General features: G+C 42.4%; 6 protein-coding genes across 13 annotated transcripts; 4 read left to right on the top strand and 2 right to left on the bottom strand.

Annotated features, from left to right (window-relative positions):
- The first annotated feature begins 1,899 nt into the window (after window positions 1–1,899).
- Window positions 1,900–2,796, top strand: LOC6563570 (enhancer of split m7 protein). Its single transcript, XM_001990590.2, has one exon. It carries the CDS (start codon window positions 1,943–1,945, stop codon window positions 2,564–2,566), a length of 624 nt encoding a protein of 207 aa, XP_001990626.1. The 5' UTR covers window positions 1,900–1,942; the 3' UTR covers window positions 2,567–2,796.
- A 2,016-nt stretch (window positions 2,797–4,812) lies between these two features.
- LOC6563571 (enhancer of split m8 protein) lies at window positions 4,813–5,394 on the top strand. Its single transcript, XM_001990591.1, has one exon. The coding sequence runs from the start codon at window positions 4,813–4,815 to the stop codon at window positions 5,392–5,394; it is 582 nt and encodes a 193-aa protein (XP_001990627.1).
- Window positions 5,395–6,092: 698 nt separating this feature from the next.
- Window positions 6,093–13,404, top strand: LOC6563587 (protein groucho). 8 transcript variants are annotated; one of them, XM_043214915.1, is made up of 14 exons: window positions 6,154–6,170; window positions 7,421–7,847; window positions 7,933–8,027; window positions 8,596–8,659; window positions 8,739–8,921; window positions 9,469–9,504; window positions 9,813–10,007; window positions 10,075–10,173; window positions 10,510–10,566; window positions 10,677–10,853; window positions 11,091–11,362; window positions 11,436–12,109; window positions 12,189–12,388; window positions 12,673–13,404. In XM_043214915.1, the coding sequence occupies exons 2-14, from the start codon at window positions 7,812–7,814 to the stop codon at window positions 12,778–12,780; spliced, it is 2,196 nt and encodes a 731-aa protein (XP_043070850.1). In that variant the 5' UTR covers window positions 6,154–6,170; window positions 7,421–7,811; the 3' UTR covers window positions 12,781–13,404. The 8 variants fall into 8 exon arrangements, with proteins under 8 accessions (XP_032592908.1, XP_032592906.1, XP_043070850.1 ...); XM_032737013.2 differs by lacking the exon at window positions 6,154–6,170 and adding an exon at window positions 6,218–6,529; XM_001990592.3 differs by lacking the exon at window positions 6,154–6,170 and adding an exon at window positions 6,218–6,537 and having other exon boundaries at window positions 9,472–9,504.
- A 687-nt stretch (window positions 13,405–14,091) lies between these two features.
- Window positions 14,092–16,608, bottom strand: LOC6563588 (exocyst complex component 8). Its single transcript, XM_001990593.2, has 6 exons — window positions 16,519–16,608; window positions 16,301–16,456; window positions 15,900–16,236; window positions 15,046–15,842; window positions 14,446–14,975; window positions 14,092–14,378 (listed from the first exon to the last, which is right to left on the bottom strand). The coding sequence occupies exons 1-6, from the start codon at window positions 16,556–16,558 to the stop codon at window positions 14,193–14,195; spliced, it is 2,046 nt and encodes a 681-aa protein (XP_001990629.1). The 5' UTR covers window positions 16,559–16,608; the 3' UTR covers window positions 14,092–14,192.
- Window positions 16,609–16,900: 292 nt separating this feature from the next.
- On the top strand, window positions 16,901–17,991 carry LOC6563589 (charged multivesicular body protein 2a). Its single transcript, XM_001990594.3, has 2 exons — window positions 16,901–17,315; window positions 17,381–17,991. The coding sequence occupies exons 1-2, from the start codon at window positions 17,003–17,005 to the stop codon at window positions 17,845–17,847; spliced, it is 780 nt and encodes a 259-aa protein (XP_001990630.1). The 5' UTR covers window positions 16,901–17,002; the 3' UTR covers window positions 17,848–17,991.
- Window positions 17,983–18,898, bottom strand: LOC6563590 (UMP-CMP kinase 2). Its single transcript, XM_001990595.3, has one exon. It carries the CDS (start codon window positions 18,896–18,898, stop codon window positions 18,143–18,145), a length of 756 nt encoding a protein of 251 aa, XP_001990631.2. The 3' UTR covers window positions 17,983–18,142.
- Between the last annotated feature and the right edge of the window lie 70 nt (window positions 18,899–18,968).

The raw sequence follows: 18,968 nt of genomic DNA, 5'->3' as shown, positions 1-18,968 counted from the left end.
TAAGTACACACAAGGAGGCGGTCTCGCTCTCGCTCTCGCCGTTGTGTTGGGCTGCTCGCACTTCCTGCCCGTGGCCAAACTGGCCACGTATATTGTTTATATAGTTAACGAATGCGATACATTTAATCTTTAGTGTGTGTCAATTTGCCGTACAGTCATTTAGTTTGCATGCCCCTCACAGCGTCTCTACATTGTTGTTACTCGGTCCTGGTCTCCGATCCCCGGTCCCACGACGTGCCCAGGCATGCCACTTAGCGTGGCCCAAGTGTTCAACAGAAGCTACAATTCAGCATTCATAATTGACAACAACAACAACAAAAACACCAACAACAACATCAGCAGCAGAGACTGCAACGACAGCAGAGAGGAACCTACGGCAACAAAAAAAAAACTTAAATAAAAGGCAGGTGGTAGTTTTTTTCGGTAGTACTGTCCATATTACTGTCCATGACTCGATCTTGGGCACGGTCAGATTTACAGTGGGACAAGCGGTGGTGAAAATGTTGCAGTAAAGTGAACTAATTAAGGTAAAAAAAATAATAAGAAAAAAATGGAATCAATTGAATAAATTACTAAGCTGGATTTCAGTTGATTATATACCCAGTTCTAGAATTTTTGATTTTATACTGGTATTATCTTATTCGCTTCAAGTTCAATATTCTTTGCATTCCCACGCTCTTTAATCCAACCAGCGAATTAACTAAAAATGCATCGCACTCTTAATTAACAAGTAAGTCCCTAGGAGATGCCATTTGCAAATTCACCAGCACCACATCGACTTTGGTACATCACCTAACACTACCTTGCCATTCCCAATATTTGCAAAACATCATTCCCACGCACAGGCATTACCAAATTCTTTAAACTAACCGTATCATATTAAATCTACATCAATGTTTACCTACATATTTTCACAGCACCTTATCTAACCTTAGAAATCCCAAATAGTTGCAAAACTTCAGTCACACTGTCAGTTCTAAAATCCCAAAAACTAACCGTATCAAGTACAAGAAATACGACGTAAAATCCAGAACAGATTTTTACTTATACTTACCTCACCTTACTCTACCTTACCTTGCCCAGTATTTCCAAAACTTTATTCCCACGCACAGGCAGTACAAGAAATTCTAAAACTAACCGTATCAAGTAGAAGAACAGCTACGTAAAATCCAAAAACAGATTTTTACCTTAGAACGAACATGTAGTGGAAAATCCAGAGTTCTCATTTAATAGAACTTTATACAGAATTTCCACATGTGTTGTACCCACTGTGCAATGTGCATAAGGGCTCAACTCGATTGATCTCTCTCTCTCTCCCTCTCTCAATCGCTCTCTCACTCTTGCACCCTAGAAGACCGAGCGATTATAACTTATAACACCAACGAGCGAGAAAAATCTTGTGGGAAACTTGAGGGCAAAGTGTTTCCCACGATTCGAACGTCAATGTAAAAGAAAACAGAGAAGAGCTAAGAGCAGCAATAACAACAACAGCAACAACAGCATGCTGAACATGTGCAACAACCACCAGCGACACCACCAACACACAGCGACGCACCATCAGCTTCATCCCCTGCCAAGACAGAACTTGTTTGCCGAGCCAACAAGAGAAAAACCAACCACCATTAGCTGTCGCAGACGAGGATCGCTGCAAGGCGAACGAGAGCCGAGTAACAGACCCGAATGACTGAGTAATTTGCTCGGCAGGTGGTGTTGTTGTTGTTTTTCATGTTGTTCTTGCTCTCTGCTCTCTGCGTGCGTGCTCGCTTGCGTGCGCTGAGCACGAGACGCAGATAGACGTCGACGTCGACGTTGACATCGATGTTGACGGCACGTGCAGCTATAAAAGCAGCAGTAACTGGAGACGGCAGCAACATTCTCAGCGCAAACGTCGTGAAGTACACAACGAGCACAAGTAAAAATTCACAAAAACTAAAACTAAGCCATGGCAACCAAATACGAGTTATCGAAGACTTATCAGTACCGCAAGGTGATGAAGCCGCTGCTGGAGCGCAAGCGTCGCGCACGCATCAACAAGTGCTTGGATGATCTGAAGGATCTGATGGCCGAGTGTGTAGCCCAAACAAGCGATGCCAAGTTCGAGAAAGCCGACATCTTGGAGGTCACTGTACAATATTTGCGCCAACTCAAGCAATCTAAGGCTGCCCCTACATCCGCTGCCATTGCTCCCGAGCATAGTTTTCGTGCCGGCTACATCCGTGCCGCCAATGAAGTCTCTCGTGCCCTTGCTGCACTGCCCAAAGTTGATGTCACCTTCGGCACCACTCTGATGACACATTTGGGCATGCGTTTAAATCAGCTGGAGCAGCCAATGGAGCAGCCAATGCCAATGGCAATGCATACACCACTCAGCATCAACTGCGGCTCGGCTTCCACCACCACCACAACCACCAGCTGCAGCAGCATCAGCAGCCGTGACGCCTTCAGTCCCGTTTCCAGCGGTTATGCCAGCGACAGTGATTGTGCCTCATCCGGCTCATCCACGCCAATTGCTGCCCAATCTCTGCTGCAAATTAGTGCCACCGACAAAGTTTGGCGTCCCTGGTAACTCTTGGCGCCGAGGCAGTCAATGGGACAAGCACGCAATGCAAATTTAGCTTTACTTTTAATGCTTTACAATGATCCTCATTCTGATTCCACTTAAGTGTTACGCAGTTTTATAAGTTAGTTCTGTGATACGGCACGTTTTATTGACACCACCAATAACCATTAGCCAGAAGTCTGTTAGCCAATACAAATGTGTATAATTTAAGAAACACAAATATTTGAAAACATAAATACAAAAAAACAATTTTGAAAAGAAAACCACTGCTTGTCTAATTATTTCAAATTGCAGCAATTTTTGCTTTCAGTTTCGAAGATTCCAATCAGATAGATTCAAAATTGCGGACTGCAATTAACGTTGATATAAGAATTTGTCTTTATTAGCATCTTGTTTTCACAATAAGTCATTTGGGGAAACAGATATACAAACATGTTGAAAACCACAAATGGATTGATGTTCTGCTCTTCACGTTATTAATTTTATTTAAAGTGCATTAATTAGTCTTAGTGAAATTAAGTACTGAAATATTTATTATAAACGTTATTTAATATAAGCCATACTTAAAGAACAGTAAACAAAATATGATGATTTCCTATAAGATTCTAATATACCCTGTTCCCAATAAAAACAAGCATATATGATTTTATATACTCGTACACTACATACATTTTTGTCCAGTTTCAACTTACCAGTCGAGATAATCCGACGGAAAAAACTTGGTAATTAAGTTTTCGTATAGTATACTCGATATATACAGAATGTATATTTTTTATTTCTAGAGCATATCTTTAAGTCGAGTGCTTCTAAGAAATTGGTTTCCCTATCTTTCATTTTATACCCTGAACCCATTAAAAATGGTATAATGCTTTTGTGCAAATGTATGTAGCAGGCAGAAGGAAGAATTTCCGACCCCATACAGTATATTTAGCTATTTAGTTGATTATATTTTAATAGAGCTATGAAAGTCTCTATGATTATAATTCAAACGGGAGGTTCTTCGAGATAAGATATGTTAAGAATATCAATTCGTAAGCATCAAGTAAACTTAAATATTTTTTAATTTCTTGGATCATAGCTTATGAAGTTGTATAAGTATAACTAATAACCCAACAAAACTTGAGAACTCATGTTGATTAAGCACATTCTGAAAGAGCAATCGGAATCAAAACTTACCCATTTATTATATCACTGGCTGATTAATTTTAAAACATACTACAAATACCCAAAAACACCATAAAATTTCATAATTAACAATGTCATAATGCTTGCTTTGGCATTTAACTCGGACACAATTAACTGTCAATTTATCAATTAGCTGCCACAGCGAACAACAACAAAAACAACAGAAGAAACGACAGAAATTGATCAATCATTAACGATAATTATTACATACGTACTGCATGTCTGTAGCTAGACATTAGGGGGTTGCAAGTAGCAGCCCAACTTAAGGCAGCGATCACCTCAATTGATCCACGCGCTGCAAGGCCACACCACGCTTCCAGCGCACGGCCAAAGCGAAAGCCAAACGAAGCCAATATGCCACACTAATTGTGTCCAATAAACATTCATCGGGTCAGGGATCGGGATTGTGATCGAGATCGAAATTGGGACCGCATTATGCCATCATCATCTGCATACTGTGATGAAACAATAAGCGAGAGAGATGGCACGCCAGGATAACAATGGGAATGGGAACGACCCACGCACACGCACACAGGATGAGGCAGTGAAGTATGCATTAAGGATAATAACACCGGCCTAAAGAGCAACAACAGCAACAGAAAAAACAACAACAACAACACACAGCAGCAACAACAGCAAGAGCAACAACAATGATGCCCAAAACAGCGACAGCTGCAAAATTTTGTGCTCTGATCCTTTAAAAAAGCGAAGCATGTGGCCAAAAGGAAAACAAACGAGAAAAAATTGTGTGAGAAACTTACTTTCAGGTCGGTTCCCACGCCACGAGCCACAAGGATTGCCGATTGTCCTCCATGCACAGCCGCACATTGCAGCTGTTCCCCCAGCGCATCGCCTGCGAGCGAAAGCGAGACTCCCGCTCTCAGTCATGCGTGTGCGAGCGAGACAGGGCGCACTCATGCGTGGCCATCGCCGAGGGTGGATTCAGAACTATAAAAGCGACGCAGTGGCAAGCAAAGAGCATCATTCACGATACAGCCAGCAAAAAGGCAACAACGAGCAATTTTATACACTAAATTAATAAATTCGTAAAGGAAACTTACGTAAAAATGGAATACAGCAGCAAAACTGAGATCTACCAGAAAGTGAAGAAGCCACTGCTGGAGCGTCAGCGTCGGGCGCGCATCAACAAGTGCCTGGACACCTTGAAGACACTTGTCGCCGACCTGCGCGGCGATGATGGCATTCTGCGCATGGACAAAGCCGAGATGCTCGAATCAGCTGTGGTATTCATGCGCCAGCAAAAGATGGGCAAATCAGTAGCAGCAACAGCAACAGCAACACCAACAACAAAAACAACAACAGCAACAACAACATCGCCCGCAATGCCTTTGGAGAACTTCCGCAATGGGTACATGAATGCAGTCAATGAGGTGTCACGTGTTATGGCATCCACACCTGGCATGAGCGTTGACCTGGGCAAATCGGTAATGTCGCATCTGGGACGCATCTACAAGAACCTGCAGCAGTTTCATAAGGCACAAACAATGTCTGAATCAGAGTCCGAATTGAGTATGAACTGCAACTCGGCGCCACTCAGCCCCGCCTCATCCGGCTATCATAGTGATTGCGAGAGTCCTGCACCATCGCCTATGCCAGTGGAGGCGGAGAAACTGTGGCGCCCCTGGTAAATCATCAGGTCAGCTATAGTAGAAGGCAGCTACAAAAGAAGAAGACAAAAGACAACGCAACTGTGATAACCAACTGTGATGGCAACAAAGCAATTAGCAAAAGCAAATACAAACAAAAAACAAAAACAAAAGCAAAAACAATTAAATAAATTCACTTAAGAAACATAATATTATTGACTTTTGATTACTCTAAGGTGGGCAAGGGTTTACTTTTACTTTCAGCTTTGGGTAATATATTTAGAGGCAAATGCTTGTGAGCATGATATGACTGAATTATAACAGTAAATTTATCTGAGCGATTAGACATGCGCTTATGTCGCCTCACGCCACAAATTTACATTACCATAAATCTTCAATTACGCAAAATTATAGTAAAGTCAAATTAATTTATGCTAGAAAAAATATTTTATTTACTTTAATGCTAATCGTTTTTCTTCTTTCTTTCTTATTATTTTTTTTACATTATTGTTGTCCCTAAATAAAATTTTTAAAAATCAATTTCAGTAAAAATACTTCTAATTATGTTGCACTGATTTCATAATTCAGATTGCGCGCCGCATCAATCGTTGCTCTTGTGTTACAATGTTGCACAGACGATAAATTAAAATGCTCGATAGCAAAACAAGTTCGATAAATCAAAGGGGCCGCTCGATAAATTATGGAGGCTAGTCGATACATCTAAATACTAAAGTGATGAGATATATCTGGCGATATATCGTCGGCTTTTATTTTTCCACGCTTCAAAATCACGTTCGCGATTAAAAAACAAATCGGCAGTAAGCGTTAACAAGTTTTCCAAGTAATTGTGCATTGCGAGCAATATAAAACCATTTCGAATAGCAATTAAATGTAGCCGAAAATCCAAGTGCAAAATAGACGGCTAAAGCAGATGCGAAAAAATAGAGACGAGAACGAGAACGCCACACAACACATACACGACGCTCAGGCTGGCTGTCAGACGTAGCGAGTCGGTCGGTCGGTTGAAGAGGCCAGTTTTTACGGGCAAAATTCGATTAAAAAATTACGTTTTTTTGCACAGAAAAAATCGGCTAGTGCAAATATCAGTGCAACGTATGCGTGTGCTCAGAAATTGGCAATAAAATGTGCAATTCTACGGCTAGCTAAATGCCCAAATGTAAATTGGTACTGCCAACTACTCCGTTTTTTAATTGCTTTTGTTTATTTTTTGTTGGGCCAATTTTTCTTTAGCGCTGCGCTCGTGTGTGCGCCTATGTGTGTACGTGTGCGTGTATGTGTATGTGCATGTGTGTAAGTGAGTTTTGCCACTCGTTCGCTCGGGGTGCGCGCGCGTGTGTATGTCTGTCTGTATGTTTTTGTGCATGTGTGAGTGGACAACTCGCTGCCGCAGCAAACAGTGTTGCCAGCAAATTCAAATTTCAGTTGCTTTTATATCTTGTTGTATCAAATTCGTATTTGCTCAATTGTTTATTTTTCGCAAAGTGTTAAAAACCAGAAGGCAATGCTTCAATAAACATTAAAGTGTTCTGCGCGGCTGGCAAGCGTCAATATTTGTGCTCCGGTTTGAGGTGGCAACCCTGCGTAATTGCAGTCTATCTGTATGTGTATTGCACGGGGTACATTTGTTTGTGCAGAGCGTGCGACCAGCTTGCATTGCTTTTGCAAAAATTACATGCCACAAGAATGTGGAATTTGTTTAACAAGAGCTGCTTAAGCTGCCAATAAAGTGAACAATAGTTTTTTGCCCAATGCCGCATGCTTGTTTTTTGCGTAACATTTCGCCCAGGCACATGCAACTGTGCGTTTGATTTTTTCGGCGGTAAACACTCACACTCATACCCTCGTATGTGCGTCGTCCTCTGTATATGTGTGCGTATATATATGTTCACTCGTTGTTGCTGGCATGGCTGCCATTGCTGAGATGCTCAAAAATACGTGAGCGCGCGTGTATGCGTATGTGTGTGTGTGTGTATGTGTGCGTGAGATTCTACGTATCGAAAAAAAATGGTGCAAAATAACTAAGAAATGTAAAATTAAATATTTGCAGGATACCCGCAAATCTCTTGACAATATGGAAACGCAGGAGTTGAACTACAACTAAAAATCACCATAATAGCAATTAAAAGCTTGCACAATTACATTTTATACATGCTCCTCCGGAGCTAGTGCTGCTAATTTCAGCAGAGGGGAGCTTCATCTCAGGGTGCCAGCAGCAGCGGGCAGCGGCGCGCTGCCAAAGGGAAGAGGAAGCATAATCAACTCGCTTAACCAACCGCAGGCTACGAACAAAATAAATAAAAAATAATAATTAAATATAAAAACATTACGGTTCAACTAAATACAACTGTTATTTGTTGTTGTTCATCTTGTTGCACCTTCTTGGGCAACTATCAAACAGCAATAACAGCGGAAACAGCAACATCAACACAACAACAACAATGTATCCCGCACCGGTGCGTCACCCCGCCGCCGGGGTAAGTATTTAACAGATTGCAATGGGACCCAATCAAGTGTTTTGCTAATTGTGTTTCGCCCCATGTCCATCTCTATCTCTCTCAGGGACCACCACCTCAGGGCCCAATCAAATTCACCATTGCCGATACATTGGAGCGCATCAAGGAGGAGTTCAATTTTCTGCAGGCACAATATCACAGGCAAGTATCTACGACGTAGAGCACCCCAAAAGGAAACCCAGCAGAAGAGCTTTAAATATTTACTATTGGGCTTTACAAAAGTTTCCAACTTAAAGCGTCCACTGTAAAAAGAACAAATATTGATTCGAGATTTGCTATTATTTTCTTAGACACATTTATTTATATAGCGGACACATAGACATAGTTTTGTACAAATTATCTACATTATAAAATGTATAACACAAATTTTCAAAACAAAGTGGTGTCATGAAAACATTAGTTCTGTAGAGAATCTACATTAAAAATCCAACAAAGAATTCAGGCTATTTAATGCAGTCCAAGAAATGTAAAAAGAATGTTATTTCTGTAGATTTTTCATGCACTGTTGTTCTGCTGGGATATTTCTGTTGCCTTTCAGCCTCAATGTCTTTTTGCTGTAGAAACCGGTTTGCCAGGCAGCTAACCATATGCGCTGGTTGGTCATAGGATATTTTTGTAGCCGGCGGGCCAACGACAACGGAAGCGTTGCCCGAGATTTCTTTCAACTAAACTAATTTGCCCTTTTGATTATTTTTCCTGTGAATTTCAGCATCAAATTGGAGTGCGAGAAGCTGGCAAACGAAAAGACCGAAATGCAACGCCATTATGTTATGGTAAAATAATTAATTACAAATAAAAATATTTGAGTATTTATTCTAATCCCTTTCTACCTCCCACACATCAAATGCGCAGTACTATGAGATGTCCTATGGCCTTAATGTGGAAATGCACAAGCAAACGGAAATCGCCAAGCGTCTAAACACACTGATCAACCAGCTGCTTCCATTCCTACAGGCCGATCATCAGCAACAAGTGCTGCAGGCGGTAGAGCGCGCGAAGCAGGTCACAATGCAGGAACTGAATCTGATCATTGGGGTAAGTTGATATCTATCATTTACACCAAGTGCCACGCAATGTGCATTGAAACTTTATTAGTGCGAAATACTTTCTGATTTATACCCTTTGTACTTTAAATCTCGCCAAAAGAAAATCGATATATAGCTGTTTAGGTTAAGAGTTGGTCAAGCGTAGTTGTTTTTTAAATGCCATTAAGCGATATTCCTTTTGAAATCTCAAATATGTTTACCAACTTTCGTCTTGTAAAGTTTTTCAGATTTCAAATTATCAACTATTTTCAAATCTACTACAAATAAACTTTTAATTACCCTATATAAGATACAGAGCTTAACTAAATTTTACCTCAAAATCACGATAAACAACTTGATATCTCTGATAAGATAGTTTTAAAAAAAGTATGACACTTGATAGTAACGAATATTTTGAAATGTTCGTTGTTCAGTTAGTTGACTTTAATGAATACGCACTGTACTTCAACTCAAGATATTTTCAAATTATTTAATTTATGAAATCAAATATATTAATTTTAAAAACGATGTGCTTGTGCGTGTGCGTGTGTCTATAGCAGCATCAGCAGCAACATGGAATACAACAACTTTTAGTAAGTTTTAATTATTGTTTTCTTTTTTTTTTACAATTTGCGTTCGTTTGTTTGTTTGCTTGTTGCGCTAATTCTCGCTCGCTCGTTCGCTCTCCACAAGGTGTTGTTCATATATATACATATAAATATATATTTTTAAATAATGCTCTACTTGTCAATGTTGTTGGTGTTGTCTGCACCCACACGCGCACAACTGCATCAAAATTGCTTTTGTTACGTCCCAAAGCCAAATAACAAAAAAAAATTTAAGCGCCATCACAAAAGTCAAAATTTTGATCAACTAACCGCCTTTGGTTTTTCAATTGCAGCAACAAATACATGCACAACAGGTGCCAGGTGGGCCGCCACAACCGATGGGCGCTTTAAATCCATTTGGTGCTTTGGGTGCCACAATGGGCTTGCCACATGGGCCACAGGGTTTGCTAAAAGCGCCGCCAGAACATCAAAGGCCGGATATAAAGCCAATGGGCTTAGAGGGACCAGCGGGTGCTGAGGAGCGCTTGGTAAGTAGTAGCCCAAAACAGACATGTTATATGATATGATATGAAATAAATCCAATCTCAATTTCAGCGCAATTCGGTTTCGCCAGCGGATCGTGAGAAATATCGCACGCGCTCTCCATTGGATATTGAGAACGATTCGAAGCGTCGAAAAGATGAGAAACTGCAAGTGAGTATCGAATTGTAATACACTTATAAATCATTTAGAATACTTGGTATCATTGTGTCATCAGTTGATGCTGCCTCTCAACTCACCATAAAAAAACAACCATTAATATTATGTAGTATCCCATACGTAGTTGTTGTTATCTATCTCTAATCCTCTACCACTTCATGCGCTTCGTAAGAAACGTCAAACCCTCAAATCAATATAGCTATAATTATATTTGTAGTCTAGTGCAATAAAAAAAAACAACTAAATTGCTGTTTGTGTTTGTTGTTGTTCTTATTGTTATACGCATTTTGTTTTATTGTGTTTGTTTGTTTTTTTTCAAAATTTTTGCAGGACGATGAAGGCGAGAAAAGCGATCAAGATTTAGTCGTAGATGTTGCAAATGAAATGGTGAGTTGAGTGCCGGCCCTGATTAACATGCAACAGATCTCCCAAGAAAAAAAAGATCCCCTTCCAAAAATCACTTTCGTTTGACTCACATCCCAAATGCCATTTTGCAGGAATCACACTCACCACGTCCCAATGGCGAGCACGTTTCCATGGAGGTGCGCGATCGCGAGAGCTTAAATGGCGAGCGGCTGGACAAACCGGGCAGCAGTGGTATTAAACAGGAGCGCCCGCCTTCACGTTCAGGCTCCAGTTCGTCCCGATCCACACCCAGCCTCAAGACAAAAGATGTAAGAACAAACATTGATAATGTGCTTCAAAAGTTTGCTTATCATAAAATTCATGGGAAAAATGTGCAAACCTTTCTAGCTTTTATTATTAAATATGAAGGCACATTGAAAGACTGTAATATAAATAGATTTATGTTCTCAGACTACATTTTAAAAAAAAATTATTTATTGCTATGCAAAGTCTACGTACAAAAAAGTAATTTATTAATTTATATTTTGATTATCATTAACTATTAGATGGACAAGCCGGGAACACCGGGCGCGAAGGCACGTACACCGACACCAAACGCTGCAGCACCATCTCAGGGCGCAAATCCTAAACAAATGATGCAACAAGGTGGCCCACCGCCAGCTGGATATCCAGCGTCGCCGTATCAGCGACCGGCGGATCCCTATCAGCGTCCACCATCGGATCCCGCCTATGGACGACCGCCGTTGCCGTACGATCCGCATGCGCATGTACGAACAAACGGCATTCCACATCCCTCGGCATTAACAGGTGGAAAGCCGTAAGTTCACCAAACTTATTATCCATTTCAAAGTTTGTAGTAATTTATTTTCCTCGTTGATTGTTTCGAACAGTGCATACTCTTTCCATATGAACGGGGAGGGTAGCTTGCAGCCGGTGCCATTCCCGCCGGACGCGTTGGTTGGCGTAGGGATACCGAGACATGCGCGGCAAATAAATACCTTATCGCATGGTGAGGTAGTCTGCGCGGTGACCATTTCAAATCCTACAAAATACGTTTATACGGGTGGCAAGGGCTGTGTCAAGGTGTGGGACATCTCACAGCCGGGCAACAAGAATCCCGTCAGCCAGCTGGATTGCCTGCAGCGCGATAATTATATACGCTCCGTGAAACTGCTGCCGGATGGACGCACGCTTATTGTCGGTGGCGAGGCATCGAATCTATCAATATGGGATTTGGCCAGTCCAACGCCACGCATCAAGGCCGAGCTAACCTCAGCGGCGCCTGCCTGTTATGCGCTCGCCATCAGTCCCGATTCGAAGGTGTGCTTCTCGTGCTGCAGCGATGGCAACATCGCTGTCTGGGATCTGCACAATGAGATACTGGTGCGTCAGTTCCAGGGCCACACAGACGGTGCCTCGTGCATTGATATCAGTCCGGATGGCTCACGATTATGGACTGGCGGCCTGGACAATACGGTGCGCTCGTGGGATCTCCGCGAGGGTCGTCAGCTGCAACAGCACGATTTCAGTTCTCAAATATTCTCGCTTGGCTACTGTCCCACAGGTATGTCGGCTTATCTACCTCACACTAACTACTGCACTCCTGCAACCCATATTGACTCCATTTCATGCTCTTCTCAAAGGTGACTGGCTGGCCGTGGGCATGGAGAATTCACATGTGGAAGTATTGCATGCATCGAAACCAGACAAGTATCAGCTGCATTTGCACGAAAGCTGCGTTCTGTCGCTGCGATTTGCCACCTGCGGCAAATGGTTCGTTTCCACCGGCAAAGACAACCTGCTTAACGCATGGCGAACACCATACGGTGCCAGTATATTCCAGGTGAGTGATCTATCTTAATGCCAAGTGAATGAACTACATATAAAAAGATAGAACAGCTCGTTGTTTTGTCAGCATACAAAACAAACAAAAATAATAATAATAATAAACAAAAATAGAGCTGATAAGGTTTTGTGGCTATTAATATATTCAATTCTATATTTAAAAGACCCAAATCATTCACTCTAGACAGCCACACGTCATATCTATTTATGAATATATATAATTATAATCAATTATATTTGCAATATTTAATTGTAATTTTGTATGGCTTATTTCGCTTGCAGTCGAAGGAAACATCATCCGTACTTAGCTGCGACATATCAACTGACGACAAATATATTGTGACGGGTTCGGGCGATAAAAAGGCTACTGTCTATGAAGTTATTTATTAAAAATCAACAACAACAAAACAACACCAGAGGAAATTCACACACTTTTCATTTTGTAATAAGCGCATATAGGTTTTTATTACAACTAAAAATATAAAAAATGAAAAACACTGTTCGATGGCATGCAAATAATAACACAACAACAACAACAAACATCATCGGCAGCAGAGCAATGCATCAGAGCAAAGCAAAAAATTCTATAATATAAATCAAATAAAACAAAAAGAAAGAAAAAAATAAAAAAATTAAGCATACTTTTAGCAAATAAGACTAGTCTAAGTCCAATAAAAAGTTGAACACAATTTGCAAAGTAAAAAAAAAAACGAACCTAAAACAAAATCAATAATAATAATAATAACAGTAATGATGAGTGGAGCAGAAATGGAAAACGAAAAACTACAAAACAACAAAAAAAAAATAAAGAGAGTAAAAACAGTCGGCGTTACCTACTACGCTCATCAAAAGAATTACGTGCTGGGTCCTTCTAATTGTGGACCCAGCATGGATTAGTCATTGTTGGAGCGTTGAGATTATGAAAACCAGATGAGTACACGATGTCAGAAATGTGAGTGCTTTTAGTTTGTCAATATGTCGGCAGCGAAGATTTTTGTAAACAAAAAACAAAACTGATCGTAAATCAATGGTTGCAAATGCAAATCAAAAAAAAAAAAAAAAAAAAAAGGAAACAAAAAGCAAAATTATAAGTTATAATTTGTCAATTTATTTGCTACCACATTGTCCCATATCCCCCACTTCCTTCCTCTTCGCACACAAAACACATTTGCATGCAGAAAAAGTAAATATATAAATATATATATATAAATATAAATGAATATAATTAGTAAGCAGTTTAGTTAAGAATTTTACATTATAAATAAATACAACAATACCAACAACAAAAACGAAGCAGGCGCCGCCACAAAACACCCACAACCACATCTACATTCACACACAAACACACACACTTCAACAAATGGGGGCGCCAAAGCAGCCAGCTTTAGCTTGTATGTAATTTTGAAAAACAAGAAAAGATCCTTTTTTCAAAATTTGATCATTTGTAAAATCCTATGTTTTGTGCAGCTAACATAACAAGAACACAAAAAACAAAAACAAAAAAATAATAATAATGAAACAAGCGAATGAAAGAAAACTTGTTGAATCGGATATATATATACATATATATATATATATATATATATATATAAATTCTAGAATGTGGGCACATTTCGCGCCCAGCGAAAATTGTAATAAGCAAACAGAGAATAGAGTGCAGCACACGCTTCGATTTTTAATTTTACAAATATTATTATTATTATTGTGGTTATATATGTATATAATTATATTATAAATAATTGAAGCAAAACGAAAAAGAAAAATAAAAAATTATATATGTAATCGAAAGTAAACTTCTACTCTTAAAACACATCTGTCGTATAGACGCTTCGCTGTCGCGGCACGGGTGCACCTTGCTGCCGTGATAGCTTCGTGTGCAACTCTCGCAGTCTCTCGCATTGGCGGCCCGACGTCTTGCGGAACCTCTCAATGGCAATGGGCAGCAAATTGTCCACCAGAAAGATTTTATTCTTAGTTACAAAGTTGGGCTGGGAATCGAAAGCGTAAAAATAAACATCAACATAACTAAAACAAATGATTAAGTGTCCAACTTACATCCACGGCCATATCGCTAGGCGGCTTCAGCGAATGTTGTGCCACAAACAGATCCCGCAGCAGCTGCTCCAGACTCTGCAGCAGAGCCTCACCTTTGGCCAGGCAGGCGCAGTGCTCCGTCAACTGCAGGAACTGGCGTACAAAGACGAGTGTGGATTGCGTTAGATTCAGCCACGTATCGCCCGTGGTCTGGGCACGCACATCAATGCCCATTGCATCCAGCTCGAGCAGCAGTCGCTTTAAGTTCGATTTGGTTTGCAAATTGTATGGCTGCCAGCACTCCTCGGTGCGTCCCACTGCGTCCAGCAAACGTTGCTTCGACTCCTCAATAAGCGATTCCAGCGTTGTGCGCAACAAACCCTCCAAATGGTAGCTAATGTCCAGACCAATCTCGGTTAGCTTCGTGGCCGGCTTACGGACACGCTCCACACATTTTGCGACTGCCTCCAGTGAGGTGCCCTTGGTCAGATAGTGTTTGATCAGCTGACTGGCAAAGTATTGCAGCTCGGCATTGCACCACACGACAAGCGCTATAAAATAGGGCAATAAACAATGATGGGATTAGTTGACAACGCTTGACTAATCAATTAACCAACTCACCGCTGACGCACGCCGGCTGTTGCTCAAAGGCACTCAGAAAATCGCAAGCCACCTGCGCCAGGTCGCAGAAGAAGAGCTCCGAGATTTCGGCATTGTTGCGACGTGCCTCGCGCTGTGCCACACGCAAACTAACCGTGCAGACCTTCAGCAATGTGGCACTGGCCTCTCGGGAGCGACCCATTTCGACGAGAATCTTGAGAGGTCGTCGTACAGCGCGCAGGGCAATTTGCAAGTTGCGATTGTGACAGTTGGAGAGCTCTTGGAGCAGCACACTTGTGAGCTTGAGCTCCTGCTGCTTCACCTTGTCCTCAATGCTGTCCGCATGCAGCAGCTTCTTCTTGTTTTCGGCAAGGCGGAGGAACTCGTGGGCGCGCTTGATCAACGTCTGGGCGTCCTCGAAGTGACGTTGCGCGATCAGTGTTTGAATCTCCTCGCTGGCCGTGCATAGCCATTCGGGCGTCTCATCCTCCAGAGATTTTGGCTGCACATCCGTGGGACTTTGCTCGGGCAACTTTTCGGGCGTGGCGCTTTTCGCGACTTGGGATTGCTGTTGCTGTTGTTTGGCGCGATTCGGTGGCTGCGGTGCCTGTCCCTTCTTCGACTTCTTCTGCTGATCAAAGCGAAAAGCCTCCTCCAACTTCTCGATCCATTCACTCTTGCCGGCCGCTGTTATGCTCTGATATATCTTGGAGCCATCGGGCGTTATAATGTTAATCGCGTTTTTGACACCATCCAGATCCTTGATGTTGATGACGGCTATTTTTTTCGGATCGTATTCCGTGAGAAACTCCAGGCGTCTGCGAAGAGATGCGCGTTAGGATTAAGGTGTGAGGATGAATAATGTGATTTCTTACTTGTCATGCTTCACTTTGCACACAATAAGCACATCATTGAAGAGGAAGAAGAAGACACGCTGAATGGGCCGATAGTCATTGCTGTCCAGTTCAATGAGAGCGCCCTCGTTCAGGAATGTTTTGCCCTCAAGATTGCCATTAAATCCCTGAACCATTTCCTTCACGGCACGCGTCGTCTGGCTGTTCTCCACATCCTCGGGGGCTGCACTGGTGTTCGACTCCGTCTCGATGCTGTCCGCCTTCAAATGGCTGCTCGTCTTGCCATCGGTCATCGTAGCGAGAATGTTTCGCTGCTCGATGAGTATGTGCGACAACTGGTACATTTCCGACTCCAGATCTATTTGCAGTAATTGTTGGAAGAGTCTCTCATAATGGAGGGATCATTGTGTTATTCCGCTTACGTGATATCTCCTTGGCCGTCTGTATGAACTGCATGTAGTTCTTCTTGCAGGTCTGCTTGAGCGTGGCCGAAGTTTGCTCCGAATACGCCTCGATTTCCTTCTTGCGCTGCTGCAAATCGCTGCCGCCAACACATTCTCGTGTCAGCTCCTTGGTATCTGGTGTGTGAGAAAAGCAAGATTGGTTACCGCTAAACAAGCTACACAGAAGCACTGCCTACATTTATCCACACTAAAATTGAAGTCGTCGAATTCCTTCATTGTCTTGCCCAAATCAATTAATCCCAAAACTTAAATAGTTCAGCGTCTGTTGTGTAGTAAAAACAGCACATCTGTTAACGTAAGCGCACAACGTAAGCGCGAATAGGGCGTTGAGCGTGGTACGTAGTTCCATGCAAGCAAAATTATATGACTTGTACTTTACATTAAGTACTTTTGAAATTATTAAATTCAAAGGTTATATGTATATTTATTTAATGAATTTACAGCTATTTAAGTTTTGTTATATTCAGTAGACAATTATTTATTTGCAATATTATCAGCATTAACAAGCATTGGCTCTGTTAATTAATGAGTACTCTGTTAACTGGAAACTGTTAAACAACTTGGTGGCAACGCCTTTCAATCTGTTGTTTTGATGAGTAATTTTCAATATTAGCATTCCCCTGCACGGTTCTCCTGTCGAATAATAATTAATTTGGTAAAATGGATTGGCTCTTTGGCAAGAAGATCTCACCGGATGAGATGCTGCGCAAGAATCAGCGAGCCCTAAACAAGGCAATGCGTGATTTGGACCGTGAGCGAATGAAAATGGATCAGCAAGAGAAGAAAATCATTGCGGACATTAAGAAAATGGCCAAGGAGGGACAAATGGATGCCGTCAAGATCATGGCCAAGGATCTGGTGCGTACGCGTCGCTACTCCAAGAAGTTCATGCTCATGAAGGCAAACATTCAAGCCGTCTCGCTTAAGATACAAACGCTCAAATCTCAAAACACAATGGCACAGGCCATGAAAGGTGGGTGGGTGGGAGGGGAAGCACCATTTCGTGATTCACATTTGGCTAATGCGTTTCGTTTGCAGGTGTGACAAAGGCCATGCAGAACATGAACCGGCAACTGAATCTCCCGCAAATACAAAAGATCCTCCAGGACTTCGAGAAGCAATCGGAAATGATGGACATGAAGGAGGAAATGATCAACGACGCCATCGACGATGCCATGGAGGATGAGGGCGATGAGGAGGAAACAGATGCAGTCGTCAGCCAGGTGCTCGATGAACTGGGCTTGCAGCTGGGCGAACAATTGGGCGATCTACCAAGCGCCTCCGGCTCCCTATCCATAGCAGGCGCTGCTGGTGCACAGAAGACACCTGCTGCCATTGCTGCAGGTGGCATCGGTGGCCCTGGACCGTCAACAGGTGGTGGCGGTGGTGGTGGTGCTGGCGGCGGTGCGGGTGCTGGGGCGAGTGGCGGCAGTGGTGGATCCACGCCCATGTCCGATGCAGACGCCGATTTGCAGGCGCGTCTCGATAAGCTGCGCAAGGATTAGTGTTAACGACCGCCTCCACCTCTGACTCTGCCTCGTTCTACAAAGCAAGAACCGCTATTGTTTTTGCAAGTAACACACAAAATGTTATCGAATGTTTAAATTGCCTGACGAAAAGAAATTGTAATCGCTATCGTGTAAACTTTATGATAACAAGCGTATATATATTTAAGTAAGATATGGGGAGAAGGCGCAAAGACACAATTAATTAGAACTACACACACATAAGGAAACACAATATATATATATATATATATAGAATTCAAGCTAGAGCATCCACCGAATTGAGTGCGTAATTTCATTGGAAACCGGCGTCCAGAAAAACGCGTTCCACCGCCTGGAATACGGTGTCCGCATCGGGAGTGGCATCGATGCGCTTCACCTGCCCGGCATTCTCGAAATGCTTTATAATGGGCAGTGAGTCATTGTTGTAGGTTTGGATGCGTTTCTTGAGGCTCTCCATGTTATCGTCGCTGCGTCCGGAGCCGCCCTGACCTCGTCCCAAGCAGCGCACCACGCACACATCCTCGGCACAGTCGAAGAAGAGCACAAACTGCATGTCCGTTTTATCGGCCATCTGCCGCTGCCAGCCATCTAAATTGTCCTGGTTGCGTGGGAAGCCGTCGATGAGGAAACGCATTTTGCCCGACAACTTCATTGCGTTCTCCAGCAGTGAACACGTCACCTCAACGGGTACAATTTTGCCATTTCGAATATATTCCTCGATCAGCTGGCCAAACTCGGAGCCTTCGCGTGCGCGCTCCTCGCGTAACAAATCACCCGCCGATAAGTGGACGAAGTGGAAGCGTTCAACAATTTTCGAGCATTGCGTGCCCTTGCCAGCGCCGGGGCCACCCAAGACAAAAACAACCTTTGGCTTTTCACCCGACATTTTGTTGAGTTTTACTTGGTGGCTGTTGCTGTAGTTGCTGCTGTTGTGTAAGCTGAGATAATTCGCTTTGAGAATGGAATGCTGGAATTTCTGTGGGAACCGTGCACCTTCGTGACTCAGGCACTCGAGTGTTTTCGCTATATGCGTAAAAGCGCGCCACATTGACAACACAGACGGGTCGTTGCGCGTGTGTTCAACTCGCGTATACCCAGTACTTCCAGTGGAATCGAAA

This window comes from Drosophila grimshawi, unplaced genomic scaffold (assembly GCF_018153295.1).
Source record: "Drosophila grimshawi isolate 15287-2541.00 unplaced genomic scaffold, ASM1815329v1 contig_311, whole genome shotgun sequence".
NCBI lineage: Eukaryota > Metazoa > Arthropoda > Insecta > Diptera > Drosophilidae > Drosophila > Drosophila grimshawi.
This window is presented reverse-complemented; position numbering and strand designations above follow the sequence as displayed.

Coding starts and splice junctions, on each gene's coding strand:
- LOC6563588 (XM_001990593.2), bottom strand. CDS start 16,558: ATGAAGGAATTCGACGACTTCAATTTTAGTGTGGATAAAT. Junction 16,237..16,300: donor GACGGCCAAGGAGATATCAC/GTAAGCGGAATA, acceptor TACTGCAAATAG/ATCTGGAGTCGGAAATGTAC. Junction 14,379..14,445: donor CTAGCGATATGGCCGTGGAT/GTAAGTTGGACA, acceptor TTCGATTCCCAG/CCCAACTTTGTAACTAAGAA.
- LOC6563590 (XM_001990595.3), bottom strand. CDS start 18,898: ATGTGGCGCGCTTTTACGCATATAGCGAAAACACTCGAGTGCCTGAGT.
- LOC6563570 (XM_001990590.2), top strand. CDS start 1,943: ATGGCAACCAAATACGAGTTATCGAAGACTTATCAGTACCGCAAGGTG.
- LOC6563571 (XM_001990591.1), top strand. CDS start 4,813: ATGGAATACAGCAGCAAAACTGAGATCTACCAGAAAGTGAAGAAGCCA.
- LOC6563589 (XM_001990594.3), top strand. CDS start 17,003: ATGGATTGGCTCTTTGGCAAGAAGATCTCACCGGATGAGATGCTGCGC. Junction 17,316..17,380: donor AATGGCACAGGCCATGAAAG/GTGGGTGGGTGG, acceptor TTTCGTTTGCAG/GTGTGACAAAGGCCATGCAG.
- LOC6563587 (XM_043214915.1), top strand. CDS start 7,812: ATGTATCCCGCACCGGTGCGTCACCCCGCCGCCGGG. Junction 8,922..9,468: donor AACTGAATCTGATCATTGGG/GTAAGTTGATAT, acceptor GTGTGTCTATAG/CAGCATCAGCAGCAACATGG. Junction 10,008..10,074: donor CGGGTGCTGAGGAGCGCTTG/GTAAGTAGTAGC, acceptor TCTCAATTTCAG/CGCAATTCGGTTTCGCCAGC.